The following is a 16,642-nucleotide window of genomic DNA, read 5'->3' as shown; positions in this document are numbered from 1 at the left end:
GTACTGCCATAACCTGAATTTATACCTTGGATCTGAAAGAAAGATTTTACTTTAGCATAAATTTATTAATATATGGAAATTTAGTGATCTGCTGCTGTAATCAGTTTGTAATTCAGTTTACTTACAGCATTGGTTTTTTGAATTGCTTCAAAGAATAATGTTTAAGATAAAATATGTGAATACCTATCTTAAACCTTTTGTTAGTCTAAAATAACTTCGTAATATTTACCCAAAATTTTAAACAAAGGGCATTCAAAGAACTTCTAAAAATTGCTTCTCTATTTTGTTATCTTTATGACTGCAATAAGTAGAATGTGAGTTTACATTTATGCTAGGAAAAAAAAATAAGATACATACACAGGACAACTATTTAAAATGAAGTGTGTTGCCAGGGCATGGTGGTACACACCTGTAATCCCAGTGTCTTCATAAGCTGAAGCAGGATCACAATTCAAGGCCAGCCTCAGCAATTTAGTGAGGCCCTAAGTAATTTAAGGAGACCCTGTCTCAAAATAAAAAATAGAAAAGACTTGGGATATAGCTTAGTGGTAAAGGGCCCCTGGGTTCAACCCCTAGTACCTAATTAATTAATTAATTAATTCTGTCTTACACAACATGTACAAAGCATCACATTTACATCAAAAGTAGATACAATTATTGTTTGTCAATTTTTGCTTTAATAAAGTTAGAGGGGGAAAATGAAGTCTTATTGGTGGATTTATCTCTACTTATTAAGTAATAATAATTGAGATTTTAAAAGAATTAAATGTGTCTTGAGAAGTTAAGACTTTTTCAGCACTAAAATTATTTTAGTGTTTTATGGTTTTGAATTCATGGCTATCTGTTGACTTTATTAAAGTATATTTACTCATTCTACACTTATTGTCCTACTTTCACCTATGTTAAGTTGCCTGAAATTTTCTGATCCTCATTCTAGCAGATGTAATATATCCTATAGTCTGTGTCTCTATAGACTGAATTTTTTAATACTCTGAATATTTTGTAAGTTTAAAAGCACTTTGCAACCAATTTTTTTTTCTTTTTTCTTTTTTCCTTAGGCACTACAAGGGCCCCCAGGGATGGGGAAGTTCCAGGGGTGGACTATAATTTCATTTCTGTTGAACAGTTCAAAGCACTGGAGGAGAGTGGAGCATTGTTAGAAAGTGGAACTTATGATGGTATGTCCCCTAATATTAACAACACTCAGAATAACTATCTGGATGATGAATTATTTCAGGGAACTTAATCAGTAAAATACTATTTTAAAAAACTTCTTAAGGAAATTTTCCTTTGATGAGGAGATTTTATAATTTGCTAATTAAGATGGGATTAAACCAAAATAAAAACATTCCATCATATTATAAATTTAATTGTGAACAGTATGCTAAAAATCAAACTGACTAGTATGCATGTTTCATAGTAATTTACAGTCATCATCTGAATTCAAGTATTTATTGATTGCTCTCAATTGTGGTTGGGAATTCAGAATCTGTATACTTATAAAAAACTGTGTGTACCTTGACTATCTTAGAGAAGAGAACATATAGGTTGGGGGGTGGGTACAATAAAAACAGAATAATTGGTTTTCTTTTCATATCTGTTTCCTCTACCCACTTGATTCTAGAAAGTACAGTTTGAGATCAGTTTCAGTTTTTAAATGATTCTCTTAGGTCTATTTATTTTTCCTTATCTAACATGCTTTTTCCTGGCAAGCTTATCCACTCCATAGCCCCCTGTACTTTTCCCTCTTTTGTTTATTATGCTATTATAATTGCCTGTCCTACAAACTCCAATAGTAGTAATCATGTCTTTCTTACTTGATATTATCTTCAGGGCTTCAGATGAATAATATTATCTAACCCTGAATTCAACATATCCACATGTGCATTTTAATTCTTCATAACTTCTCTCTGTCACAGTACCCCAGGCTCAAAATAGTAGAATCATCATTTACTTTCTCCCTTTTCTTGCATTTCACTTCAATCAGATATCAGATCTAGTCATCTTTTCCTTTGTACCCATTTTCATGATGCCCTTCTTTTTACTTTCACTATCTCATTGAAGCCCACTGGTTGAGCTCATGTCTGGACTATTGCAGTTGGTCCCCTTTGTTCAATTTCTTCCTCTGTCCAATCCATCCTGTCCATTGCTACCATGCTGTCCTCCTCAAGCACAGTTCTGGTCATGTCCCTCTCATATTTAGAACCCTCAGTCATTTCCTTTTACCAGCTAAGTTTTATCTAACTATCCCTTTCGGGCTTAGCTTCCATGCCTCATTCATTTGTTCATTCGTTCATTCATTCATTCATTCATTTATTCATTTTGACCTGTTTCATTCATTCAGCAATCACTTGTTAAGTACCTACTATATACCAAACACTGTAAGAGAGCCTAGTAGTACTGGGATGAATAAGATTGAAGTGCTACTGCCTTAATCCTATCTCTTAGTGGGGAAAACAGTCAAAAGCAACTATAAATTAAGATGTTATGAAGGAAACAAAAACAAGGGATTTAAAGAAATTAATAGGAATATCTTCCTCAGAGAGGATTCCCAGTGAAGGCTTAGAAGAAAGACAGTTGCTTGTTTGTTTTGACTTTTACACAGATAGTCTCCCTCTTATAATTAATCATTTTGATGTGTTGACTATGTATGCTTTTATATGTGTTCTCTCACAATGTATATTGTGTCTTGTGTGCATATTTATTGTTTAGGTCTGAACTGTGTTTTACATATCATTCAGATTTTCTTCATTTCATTTATTACTTTGTTTTTAGATTCACCCATACTGTTACACTGTATTTGCATGTAATCCATTGTGTTTAACTTAATCATTCTCCTAGTTATGGCCTTCCCTCAAACTCCGTTACTACAAGTAAAGATGGACATTCTCACATACATCTTTTTACTAATGTGTGAGAATGTCTGTGAAATATATATCCAAGAGCAGAATTATTACTTGTAGAGTGTCTATAGCTTCATCTGATGTAATAGTTTTGGTTGCTTTCTAGTCTCTATTCTCCCTACAAGTACACAAGGGTTCCTGTAGCAGCTATAGTAATGGCGCCATCTCCCAGCACTTGGCATTATACAATTACATAATTTGGCAGTCTAATGGTTATAGAAGTGGTAGCTCATTCTAATTTTAGTTTCTCTGGTAGTCAAGAAAGTTTGAGCATATTTTCACATGCTTATTACTCTTTTGGACTTGTGCAAATTATTCTCTCGTTTTCTTTGTTCATTTTTTTCCAAGGTGGAATCTCAGTTACATTCTGATTTATGGATTTCCTTAGATATTTAGATATTACTCTCTTACTAGATGTAGATATTTTCTCCCATTCTGTCATCTAACCTTGTCTTGCATTTCTTCATTAAACAGAATTTTTTAAAATTCAAATCAGTTTATCACTGTTTTTTATAATTTTGCTTTTGAAATTTTGTTTACAAAGTCTTCTGCCCTTAAATTACAAAGATATTCTCTTATATTTTCATCCATGAAGCATAAGAACTTGATATATGATTAAGTAGCATATCGCATATTTTCAATTACTATGTACTGTGTACTCATTTCAAAGAAAATGTGAATTAAAGCATCATACATTTTATTATTTTTGGAGTAGTAGGGATTGAACTCAGGAGTTTGTCCACTGAACTATATCCCCAGCCCCTTGCTTTGCTTTTTTTATTTTGGGGCAGGGTCTCCCTAAGTTGCTTAGGCTGGCCTTGAACTTGCCATCCTCCTGCCTCAGCCTCCTAAGTCACTGGGATTACAGGTGTGCACTACCGTGCATGGCTCAACAATCATACCTCATTTCACACCCATCAGATTGGCAAAAATTTTTAAGTCTAATAATTGCAAGAAAGGGAATGTTCCATATACTGTTGGCAGGAGTATAAAATGGTACAGTCGCTTTGGAGAACATTTTGGCAATAACTGGTAAATTCAGTAACTGACCTCGCAGTTCACTCTCTACATGTGTACCCTAGAAAAACTGTTTTCCATGTGCATATGTAGACAGGAACCAGAATATCCATTACAGCACTGTTTGAAACAGCAACAGAAGAGAAATAGAACAACTCTCCTGTAGATGGGGAATGAATAAAATGTATTTTTTGTTCATAAAGATGGACTAGTATACATAAGTTGAATGAAATATGTTTATATATATCAACATGGGTATGTCCTTCAAATATAATTGTGTAAAAATAAAGTTGCAAAAGTATATGTACAATATATTCTTTATGAAAATAATGGAACATTATGAAAACATTCAGACATATACTGAAAACAATAATACTTGTTATGGATGCATGTATATATACCCCAGATGTATACAGTATTCAGGAAGAATGACACATACCAACTTCAGGACAAGTCAAGGAGGCAGTGAGAAGGATTGGCCAGAAAATCAGGGCTTTAGTTGTATATGTGACTATGTATATATATCCTCAGAAAGAAAAAAGGAAGATTTCAAAGAAATCTGGCAGTGGTTACTATCTGGATAATATGTAAATAAGTATAAATACACAAATATTTACTTAAGTAAACATAAATAAAATATATATTTCCCATATGATTCTAATATTGTTATCTGTAATTTTATGTATATTTGAATTATTTAATTGTTGGGACTTCTGTTATAAAAGTGTGAAGTCCTTTGGAAGAAGAAAAGTTCCAAAAGATTAAAAAAAATATTTTTTTCCTGTTAGTAATTATAGTCAGATTCCCAAACATTGGAATTTTATACCTTGCCATCTAAAATCTTATCAACAGGTCAAGAAAAATACATCTACTTTATAAACAATGCTAGTTTTCTTTTGAAATCTACACCCAGTGATTACCTTTTTTTTTTTTTTTGTACTGCGGATTGAACCCAGGGGTGCTTAACTACTGAGCCACATCCTAGCCCCTCCCCCTTTTTTTTTTTTTTTTTTTTTGAGACAGGGTCTCACTAAGTTGCTTAGGACCTTGCTAAGTTGCTGAGGCTGGCTTTGGACTTGCAATCTTCCTGCGTCAGCCTCTCAAACTGCTGGGATTATAGGTGGTGCAATGATTACCTTCTTAAACAAGGAAGCTGCCAAAATTTATTTTGAAGTTCTGAAATCTTTGCAGTGATTATGGATAACAGTTCTAATATCTTGCGTTTTTCTAATTTTCCCCTTAGGAAAAAGTTAAACTTTCTAGAGTTAGATAATAATTATTAAGAACTCACAGTAGAATGCATTTTTTAGTGACTATGGATGACTACCATCATCCTTAGAAAAGGTGGATTTTTTATTTTTGTCACGGGATGTATCTCAGTCCTTCATTGTATGATTATTGGCCATAATAAAGGAAAAATTGAGATCCTAGAATATCTTATCCCCTGGTCACCACTCTTTTTGGATTATTTCTGTACTCTTTGCCCAGAGAAGTATAAACCAGTATATGTGTTTTTGTTGTTGGCAGTGGTTTTTTTGTTTTGATTTTTTTTTTTTTTTTAGTTGTAGATGGACACAATACCTTCATTTTTAATTTATTTTTATGTTGTGCTGAGGATCAAACTCTGTGCCTCACAGATATAAGGCAAGCGCTCTACCACTGAGCTACAACCCAGTCCCATGTTGTTGGTTTTTTTCTTTCTTTTTTGTTTTTGTTTTTTGTTTGTTTGGTTGGTTTGATTTTGGGATTTTGGAATTTGGGGTACTGGGGTTGGAATTAGGGCCTCACACTTGTCAGGAAAGTGCTCTGCCACTGAGCTGCATCCCAGCCCTGAAGTGACTTTTCCATTGGTCTGTACTTAGAGGCCAGAAAGTTTGCAAAGTCTAGTCTGTTTTAATACAGTTTTTTGCATCCATCTGTGCGAAATGAGCAATCATTTCAAATATGAATTTGGAAGCAAGTGAGTAGGTGAGTGGGGAGAGGCAGATATAGTTGAAAAGATTTTTAGTTTGAGTTTACTGTTTTGTCTTGAATATTTAAGGACACCACTCAAAGTTAAGCTTCCAAAGAATTAATTTTAATGCCTTCTCCCTCAAACATGCCCAACCTAAGGTAAACTGTGTTATTTGTAAATTTGTCTCAGTGCCAAAGGGAGTAACCTATGATTTTTTTTTTCTTCTACCTAGGAGAAAAAAAAATTCATCTACCTCATAAATTTACCTTCTATGAATGAGCACCTGAATTACCTCCCTAGCACCAAAGAATTTGATTGAAAGTTGTGGATTTAAAAAAAAAAATACCATGAGTATTTTACTTTTTAACCATATTTATTTTCTATAAAATTAGCATAACAATTGATATCAGGTCACAGCTAGTAGGAACCACACACTGTTAATGTGGCTGTGCTTTCCCATTGTGTTGGGCTGCTTAGTAGAAGGAAACCACATGACAAATTGAGAATATATTCCATTGTTTTCCTTCTATTTTGGAATGTTTATTTTTACTGCAAAAATCACTGATCCTCAAGAGAAAATTAATTTCTTCTTTTATGAGAATAAGCCAATATTGAATTACACTAATAATGTCTCTATTTGTTCAGTAGATTGTCAGATAAAATAATATAATTAGAATGCAAAGAAAAACTCTAAGTTTTTTAAGTTTAAAATTTTTAAGTAAATATTATATTAACAATCCATATTTCTATGCAAACTGTTTAGTTCTTAGCTTTATCCTTTGCCTACTTATTTCCTCATCTTACTAAAATAGTACATTATGTATATTAGAACAAAATTATTTGAGTTAGTTTTATTGTCCTTTACTCCCACCTTTTGTATCAGTCTTTCATGAGAACTTTGATGCTTTTAAATTTACAAGTTAGGTCCTAATTCAAAGCCCATGTAAAGCAAGCCCTATAGGAACAATAATCAAGAAAGGAAAGAAGGAAGGAAGGGAGGGAAGAAAAGAAGGAAGGAAGGGAGGGAGGGAGGGAGGGAGGAAGGAAGGAAGAGAGGGAGGGAGGGAGGAAGAAAGGAAGGAAGGAAGGAAGATCAACTTCCTAGACTTAGTAGTATTAAAATGTTAGATGATATATGATGAAGGTCTCTTGAGGAATTAGTTTTTTTCTGTTATTTCTACCTACTTCTCTCACAAGGAGTGCTTTGGTCAATCTTTTGGACAATAGTAGGTATTCAAAAACTTCTGTGTAAGAAACAATAGAGATATACAGTAGGCCATGTTGTTCTGACTCAATTCAGCATCAAGATTTCAGCTGCTGTTATTTTGTCTACTTCAGGAAACTTCTATGGAACTCCCAAGCCTCCAGCAGAACCCAGCCCTTTCCAGCCAGATCCAGTTGATCAGGTCCTCTTTGATAATGAGTTTGACACAGAATCCCAAAGAAAACGAACTACATCTGTCAGCAAGATGGAAAGAATGGACAGCTCTCTTCCTGAAGAGGAAGAAGATGAGGATAAGGATGCTATTAATGGCAGTGGAAGCGCAGGTCAGTAAATAGATGAACAACTTCTAATGGATGTTATGGGTTGGCTGTACTGACATTGAACTGCAAGTAGTAAAATTTTTGCTGAAGCATGGAGAACTTCTAATGTTTTGAGAAGGCTGTGTGTAATGTGTACTTCTGTAAACATCTATAAGCTAAAATGGGTTGCCCAATTTTAATAAACCAATGAAAACCTATCCGTAATAAAATATGCCATTATTCCATTTCTTAAAATATTTGAGATTCATTTCCGATGAATATGGAAATTTTATTGGCCTACATCCTATTTTATAGGATAAAAGCAAAATATAGATGTTTTATAATAAAGGCTCAAACAAAAGTACATGGAGTTTAGAAATATGCCAGTAAAAATTATCCAAAAGGTTTGTTAATATTTTTTATTTATCTTCTGAATTCATTCAAAGACATTCCCTTTTTGTTTTGTTTTGTGTGACTCTCTTATTTTTCATTTAAATGCAAAACCAACAAATTTAGGGGTGAAATCTCCTATTCAGTACCCCTAAATAATTAAGTGATTTCCTGTGTGATTCTTAAGTTTATAACCAAGATTATAACTAGGAAACCATAAAATAACAACCAAGCTTTTTGTAGCAGTGCTATTTATTATAATAATTCCATTCAAAACATTAGAATGAAGTTTCATAGGGTCGCAGTTTTTACTTATTTTGTTCATTATTATATCACTTGCACCAAAAACAGTGCCTGACACATAGTAAGAACTAAAAAAAAAAAAAAAAAGGTTCATGTCCCCAAATTTGAATATCATGTCCCCATCTCCATATCATTTTCCCAAAGCACCTTGATCTCTTCCTTCATCAGTTATTAAAATTTGGCATTTATATTATTTATTGTTTTAATATATTCATTGTTTATTTCCCTCTCCAGATTAAGGGTTCTGTTTCATCATTCTAACTTCTCACATAGTTATACCACATAGTATGTTTAATGTTAAGTGAATTACTTGATGTATTTGGGTGTAAAGACTGAAAATGGGATTGGAAAGTTTTAAGGAAATTTATAGCTAATTCTTTAGAGATTACTAAGGGAAATTATCATATCATTATGATAACTTTTTAATGTTGATGTCAGATTTACAGTCCCACAAAATTAAATCTGTTCATATTTTAAAATGCTGAACACTAGGATTAGAGACCATGAATCTATCCCAGTATGGAATTTATATATTCTTGACTTAGGAGGAAAGAAAAAGAAAAAAAAAATTTATACATCCGGATGCAGAGCCTCTTAGTGATCACTATGATTCCCTTAGAGATAAACCTGTCTGTAATCTCCATGGTTTATGCTAGTCATGTCAGACAGTTGTTAAACCAGCTGTTTCATACTCTGATATTAATTTTTAAGGGAGCATATCCAAGAGTGTGTGGGAGGCAGTTTGTACACTCTCTCTTGTGTTTAGATACCATAGGATATTTACATTGGATTTTATATTTCTTTGTAAGAGAAAATGTTCTGAATATTTAAATGAAAAACCAGAAAAGCATTGAAGAGTAGAAGTAGGGAAAGGGTAAGTAGTGCTTTATTTGTATACATCAATACATATTTTATATCTTGTTAAAGATTTAACCCCAAAGATTGCTAATATGCCCACATAGGATCACCTATGTTATGCAGTAATGCTAAATTTTTTTTCTAAAATGGCTATAATATAAACATCATCTTCCCAAGTCATCGACTATTATACAAACTCCTTTACTCAGTCCCTTGGAACTATATCAAGAGAAGTATTATAGATCATGTAGTTGCTGTTGCTTTTCTCCAACATACTTTCCCAAGAATGTAACTCCTGATTGATTTCTACTTAAGTGCTTTTTAATTTTTCTTTAAATATTTTTTTAGTTGTCATGAATCTTTTATTTAACCTTTTAATTTTTATTATTTTTTCTGCATAGAAAATAAATCATGCATTTTGTTTATTTTTTATTTACTAAATTAAGTGCCTGCTAAACTGAGTGCTAGCTAACCATTTGTACTAAATCAGTGAGCAAAACAGAAACTCCTGTCCTGATGGACTTTTCCTGATGATGGTCTGCATAAATGAATAACATGTAGTGTGTTAGACGGTGCAAAAGAGAAAAATAAAGCAGAGAATGAGGTAGATAAGAAATAGTGGAGTCAAACCAGGCAAAGTGGCACATGCCCTAATCCCAGCAACTCCAGAAGCTGAGGCAGAAGGAGCTTGGGTTTGAGGCCAACCTTAGCAATTTAGGAAACCCTAAACAATTTAGCGATAGTTTTATGATTTAGATGTGAAGTATCCCCCAAAAGTTCACGTATGAGACAAAGCAAGAAGGTTTGGAGGAGAAATGATTGGTCTATAGCTTTAACCTAATCAGTGAACTGATCCCTGATGGAATTAACTGAGTGGTGACTGGAGGCAGGTAGGATGTGGCTGGAGGAAGTGGTTCATTGTGGGTGTGGCTATGGGGTATATATTTTGTGTCTGGAGAGTGGAGTCTCTCTCTCTCTCTCTCTTTGATTTCTGATCATGTGAGCTGCTTCCCTCTGCCACACTCTTCTGCCATGATGTTCAACCTCACCTTAACCTCTGAGAAATGGAATCAACTGTCTATGGATTGAGACCTCTGAAACTGTGAGCCCCCAGATATACTTTTCCTCTTCTGTGGTTGTTCCAGTCAGGTCTTTCAGTCACAACAGTGAAAAAGCTGACTAAAACCAATACCCTTTCTCAAAAATAAAAAAGGGCTGGGGATATGGCATACTGGTAAAGTACCCTAGGGGTTCAATTCCTGATACAAAAAAGAAAGAAAGAAAGAAAGGAAGGGAGGGAGGGAGGGAGGGAAAAAGGGTCTGCAGTTTTAGATAGATTCTTTTTGAAAGAAATGAATAAACTCTAAATATCTGAGGAAAGAGCTTTCCAAACAGAGAGAACTCTAAGTACAAATGCCATAAGGTGGGAGCATACCTGCAATATTCAAACAACAGCAAGGAAACTAGTGTGGTTCAGTGCCATGTAGATGATGCACTGTGGGTGGTTGGAGCAGAGGGATGGAAGGCAGAAGAGTAGACTAGAAACCAGTATGGTCAGTCAGATAATGAGGGGAGGGGAGGAATGCGTGTTAGGTAAGGTGTTGTGGATACTTGGAAGAATTTTGGCTGTAACTTTGAACTGAGAAACTGATAAGATTTTGAGTAAAGCAGTATACAACAGATTTAACAGGCTCATTCTGTATAGTGTATTGAGAATAGACATAAGAGGGCAGGATATAAACAGGGATACCATTAGGGGGTTATGAATAATACAAGGAAGAAAGTGCTCCACAATGTCAGATGTTGCTGATAGCACAAATAAAATGTGAACTGAGAAACTGGTCATTAGCTTTAGCAATGTGGAAAATATTGGAGACCTTGATAACAGGTTTTTTTTTTTTTCTTTCAAAATGCTAATTTTTTAAAAGTACTATAATATTGGTTTAAAAATCAAGTTACCCACACAAAGTTTTGGTATTAAACACTGACATCAAGTGTAAAAAGAAGAACCCCTACCCCTAAGAATACACAGAGCCCTATAGTGAAAATGTATTACTTCCACAGCCTGAGGCCCCACCACCTGCTTCCCAAATTCCATCTGAGAACAGTTTTGTTTTGTTTTTTTAAATGGGAGTTTAAAAGCATTGATGAGAAGGTCTGAGAGAACTGAAAGAGTGGTAGTGGGAATAGCAAGTATAAACTCTCTCAAGGTGGTTTGGTATAAAAGAAATTGATTGGTTGCCAGATGGGAAGGAGAATTATTTTGTAGAAATAATTAATGAATTGTAGAAAGATTAATGAATTGTATGATTTGTTATTGAATAAAGAATGTTGGAGTTGAAATACTATAGGGAATGATATCTAAGGCCTTTTCTCAGATTCTCTGATTCTTAGAAATAACATGTTCTTATATGTATGGATATGATCTAATAAATAAGGAAGATAGGTAGTACAGGAAAGAGAATGAGACAATTGCTGTAGGCAAGAGGGGATAGGGTGTATTTATAATTGGGGATTAGCTTTAGCTAGGGACATGGGCAATTCTTAGGAAGTAACAGATAGTGGAGTAAATAGGCATGGTTGCCGTATAGATGGAATGGTGGGAATTTGCAGAATTCTGTTCTGCTTGCATCTGTTTTCTTGGTGAAATAGGAAACAGGGTCACCAAATGAGATTAAGGATAAGGGAAAAGCCGTACAATCGTCCTCCCTTATCTGTGGTTTCACTTCCATGGTTTCAGTTACCTACAACCAACTGCAGTAAGAAAATATTACTGTATAAGAAGATATTTTGAGAGAGACTACATTTATAAAAGTTTTATTACAGTACATTGTTATAATTGTTCTACTGTTATTATTAGTTATTGCTGCCAGTCTCTTACTGTACAAACTTATAAACTATCATAAGTATGTATATATGAGGAAAAAACAAAGTACTGTATATAAAGGGTTCAGTCCTATCCATAGTTTCAGGCATTCGCTGGGGGTCTTGGGATGCATCCCCCTCAGAAAAGGGGGGACTACTATAGATGATTTAAGGAAAAGAAGGTATGAAATAGTTAACAAGGAGCATGTCTGAGTGAATTAATTAAAGAAATGTACTGTGATTATCATGAATCATTAAATATCCACCGAGGTTAGTGATCATGAATTTAAAGTGAACTACTTAGCATTGCCTGTGTTCAGCTGTACATGCTGGCATTGAGTAGGTGGAAAATAGGATTTAGGCAGAGTTATAATTTAGCCAGGCAAGTGTGATGAAGTCAGGTTGAGGCAAAGAAATCAGGGGTACATGCGAGTGATTACAGTGAGTGATCATGGAATTTAAGTTGGATAAGGAGAGCAATAGGGAAGTGGGTAGAGAGTGGAGAAAGTGAAAGATAAGTAGAAAGATTAATGAATTGTATGATTTGTTATTGAATAAAGAATGTTGGAGTTGAAATACTATAGGGAATGATATCTAAGGCCTTTTCTCAGATTCTCTGATTCTTAGGCATTGCCTGCAGTTTGAAGTTGTTACAATGATATTATTATGTAGCATCATTTAAATTCTAGAAACAATGAATTATTGACTTCTTAGACAATAACCAAATTTTAATGTACTTGCTTATATTATAGACTTTGGGACTTTAAAAGGATTTTAATATTACCAGAAAATTATATTTAACAACAGAAAGTCTAATGAATGTAATTTTATTAGTTACTTAGTTAGTTTTGCAGTTCTGGGGATTAAAAAAACATAGCCTCGCATATGGTAGGCAAGTGCCCTACCTCTGAGCTATATCCCCAGCCCTTGAGTATAATTTTTAAAAACAAATTTTATTTAAAGTATTAAAATATTAAAAGTGTATGAGCAGCTTAGTGTAGCAGTTAAGAGCATAGACCACTTAGATTCAAATTCTAGCTTTGCTATTTAATGACTGTGCAACCTTGAATAAATTAGCTTAACCTCTCTGTGTTTTATTTTTCTCAATCTATAAAATGAGTTTAGTAATAAAAGATACTGGGTTGCTGCAAGGATTATGAGTTAATCACTTAAAATAGAGCTTGATATATGCATATATGTTTAAATATTGCTGATACTCCTGTTAGGATTTGTACTGAATTGATTCCACACTTGTTTTGTTGATACTCTCCCAGACTAGCATCAAATATACTCTAGGGGTTAATGTGAATTAGTAAATGAAAAAAATTAGGTATGCTTATTTATTATTTCACAATTTATAGCAGAATATGGATATGATAAGCACATTTGAAATGTATAATTACACAAATATGTGTATGTACATATGTATATATACATATGTGTGTATGTGTGTGTAATGTTTGGCATTTTGTTAGAAATGAAGAATACTTGAAGAAGAGTATAACTTTGCCTACTTTTCATGCTGTTCTGTTTTGAACAATGGCAGAAAACAGAGAGAGACATTCTGAGTCATCCGACTGGATGAAGACTGTTCCAAGTTATAACCAAACAAATAGCTCCATGGACTTTAGAAATTATATGATGAGAGATGAGAATCTGGAACCACTGCCCAAAAACTGGGAGATGGCCTACACTGACACGGGGATGATCTACTTCATTGAGTAAGCAAATGTCTGTATCTCTTCTAATCTGCCCTATCACTGTGAGGATTGTCTGGAATGGTTGTTAATCTCATTTGGTTGTGTGCCTATTTCACAAGGCTGTCATTTCTTTTTCTCTTTTTAAAAATGTTTTTCATAAAAGTAAGAGTTGATTTTTAATCTAGGTATTTCCCTGGATTCCATTTTATTTTATTTGACTTGGATAAAGGAAGAGTGTATTTGACCTCTGATTTTATAGAAGTAGGAGGATTGAAAATAGGAGATTATCATTATGGCAGAATACATATTATTATCTGAGCTAAGTATTGTCAGTCCTAGAATTTAGGTTTGTATTCAGACAATATAGGTAAATAATGTAGGAAGAAAATTTCACTGATCCTGAGAGTAACTGGTACACTGTAAATGCAGAAAATAAAACTTTTTATGAAAAGGGACCATTAATGTAATATTCATAAAGATACTGAATACCATATAATTAGATCAACCTAAAACTTAATGTTGTTTGCACCAAAGAATAATATTATGCAAATCATTTATTGAAAATCTCATTATGAAGTTGTTTTTTTTTTAAATTTTTATGCTGCTGTAATTCTCTTCTTTAAAGCCATTTGTTCAGGGGTAGAAGATTAATGTAGTGAAGTTACAGAATATTTATAAATATCAGTTAAAGTAGTGAGGACTGAGTACAGCACTCAAAGAATATATAATTAGAAGTTAATTAAGTTGATGAACTTGAATCTATTTCCTCAAATAGTTCTAATTATAGATCCTTCCCAAAGAGTGAGCATCTTGCTGTACTAAGCAGCATTCTAGTGTTCAAAAAAACATAGATCTTGAGTGTATGTTGTTCTCTAAACCATATGCAGAAGTGAATACATTTATGTAAATATACAAAACAGACACAACCAGGTATACTTCTCTTCATACAATTTAAGGAATTCTTTTTTTTTTTTCTTTTTTTTTGTATCGGGAAGTAAACCCAGGGATACTTAACAACTGACTCACATTCCCAGCCCTTATTTTGTTTTTTATTTTGAGATGGTCTCTCCAAGTTGCTTAGGGCCTCACTAAGTTGCTGAGGCTGGCTTTGAATTTACAATCCTCTTGCCTCAGTCTTCAGAGCTGGGATTACAGGTATGTGCCACCACACCCAGCAGAAATGTAAGGGATTCCTTAAGGGCAATTTAGACTTTTGACTTGTATGCTGACTTCAGAAATAAACCCCCAAAGTGAGGTGTGAAGTCACTAGAAGGGGCTAAAATATCTTTAGAAACAGATTATGAGACATTGGGTCTGACAATACCTCACCTCACAAGTAGAGATATGTTAATATGATATGGGGAGCAGGGGAAAAGAAATCTCTTTATAGTTAAATATTGTTTAAATGTGTTAAAAACATAAATGTAAGGCCCAAACTATAAAATTTCTATAGGAAAACATAGGGCAAAGCTTCATGACATTGGATTTGGCAGGAACTTCTGAATATAACACCAAAAACAGGTAATAAAGCAGAATAGACAAGTGGGACCACAAGAGACTTGACACTGCTACACAGCAAAGAATACTGGCAACAAAGCTAAAAGGCAACCTGTAGAGGAGGAAGAAATATCTGCAAGTCATATATTAGATAAAGGGTTAATATTCAGAATACTTGAAAATTCACTCTAGATAAAGATATTTTGTTAGCTATAGCTAATATGTTTGATCTGTGTTAAACTAGTATGGTAGATTTGTGTTAACCTCTGCTGTTAAAGTATGCACCTGTAAGAAAGTAATATTAACATAGGTCCATAGTCTTTAGTTATTACAATTTAGGAGCAGCCTAAAAAATAGCCCTTTTTTTTTTTTTTTTTTTTTTTTTTGGGGTGCTGGGGATCGAACCCAGGGCCTTGTGCTTGCAAGGCAAGCACTCTACCGACTGAGCTATCTCCCCAGCCCCAAAAATAGCCCATTTTTTTAACCTTGGGAACTATTGGGCAAAATTCTAGAAGATTGCCTATATCGACTGATTTATCAATAAAATTTTGGATCATTGGAATCAAAGTTAAGCTTTTATCAAATAGCAGTTTTGAGTTTGGATTAGCAGGATACATACATTTTTTTTGTTTTGTTTTGTTTTGTTTCTAATCATCTATGTACAACTAGGCCTCTTTTGAGTCCTAATCCCTTTCATTTTGTTAAAACTGATTTAATTGGTTTTCATTTGGGGAGATTATCTCTCTGAAAGAGTGGATATCGCAAGCTTTCTAGAAACACTCTTTATTTTTCCTACATAGATTACCTGTTTTCCAGCATACCACAAAAAAATGGTCATATATCTTTGTAAGTAGAAATACAGAGAAAAGGCATAGAAGATATGGTTAATGCCCTGAAACCACTAACTTCATTTCCTAAGAGTGGACAAGATAGAGTATTGAGTTTATCTCATGTTAAAGACACCAAGGAAAGATAACTTATTCACATTAATTATTATTCTAACAGTTCTTTAATAATTACTTTAATTTACATTTTGTTGCCATCCTATATATTCTTCTGCAAATTTTTCTTCTTTACTATCTTTGTATTTCAGAGACTCGAACTGTGTCTACTAACAGTGTGATAGTTTCGTTTTAGCATTACTATTTACTGCATGGTGACCTGACCTGAAGCTGGCTGACTGGCTTTTAATAGAATTAAAGAGATACTGCTCTCTGAAACTATCTTTGACCTGCTGCATAGAAAGGAGTAGGGGCAGGATCTTTTTCTTTTTCTTTTTTTTTTGGTAGGATGGATATACCCATTGTTTTTCTTGCATGTTGCAGAAACAGTCACTTTAAAACTTTTTAAAAAATTTTACCCTATTTATTTTAAGGAGTTCCTGTGAGGGCAGAAATTATGTCTGATAAAAATCTCTATATTCCTAGCCACCAGCAGAGTACATATATATCATAGATACTCAAGAAACATCATATTTTTCTGAAGGAAGAAAGGAAGAAATTCAGCCAGCAAGCAAACAAGGTTTTTAATGAAGCTTTGCTGGCTAGATAATGCATAGTATGTGGCTCTGCGCCCACCCTTTGAAATGTTTTTGATTGCTTAAAAAAGCGTGTTATTCTGTATTTGGCATT

At 33.8% G+C, this 16,642-nt stretch overlaps 1 protein-coding gene across 2 annotated transcripts in view; it reads left to right on the top strand.

The window, feature by feature from the left end:
• Positions 1-16,642, top strand: part of Magi3 (membrane associated guanylate kinase, WW and PDZ domain containing 3) — a 268,530-nt gene that overhangs the window by 189,425 nt on the left and 62,463 nt on the right. For both annotated transcript variants that reach the window (XM_047544260.1, XM_047544268.1), the window contains exons 3-5: positions 1,059-1,178; positions 7,213-7,422; positions 13,361-13,535. In XM_047544260.1, coding sequence (XP_047400216.1) covers positions 1,059-1,178; positions 7,213-7,422; positions 13,361-13,535 — 505 coding nt within the window. The remainder of the gene's footprint in view (positions 1-1,058; positions 1,179-7,212; positions 7,423-13,360; positions 13,536-16,642) is intronic.

The sequence above is a fragment of the Sciurus carolinensis genome, chromosome 1, assembly GCF_902686445.1.
Source record: "Sciurus carolinensis chromosome 1, mSciCar1.2, whole genome shotgun sequence".
Classification (NCBI taxonomy): Eukaryota; Metazoa; Chordata; class Mammalia; order Rodentia; family Sciuridae; genus Sciurus; species Sciurus carolinensis.
Note: the sequence above shows the minus strand (reverse complement) of the source record. Positions and strands in the feature narration are given on the sequence as shown.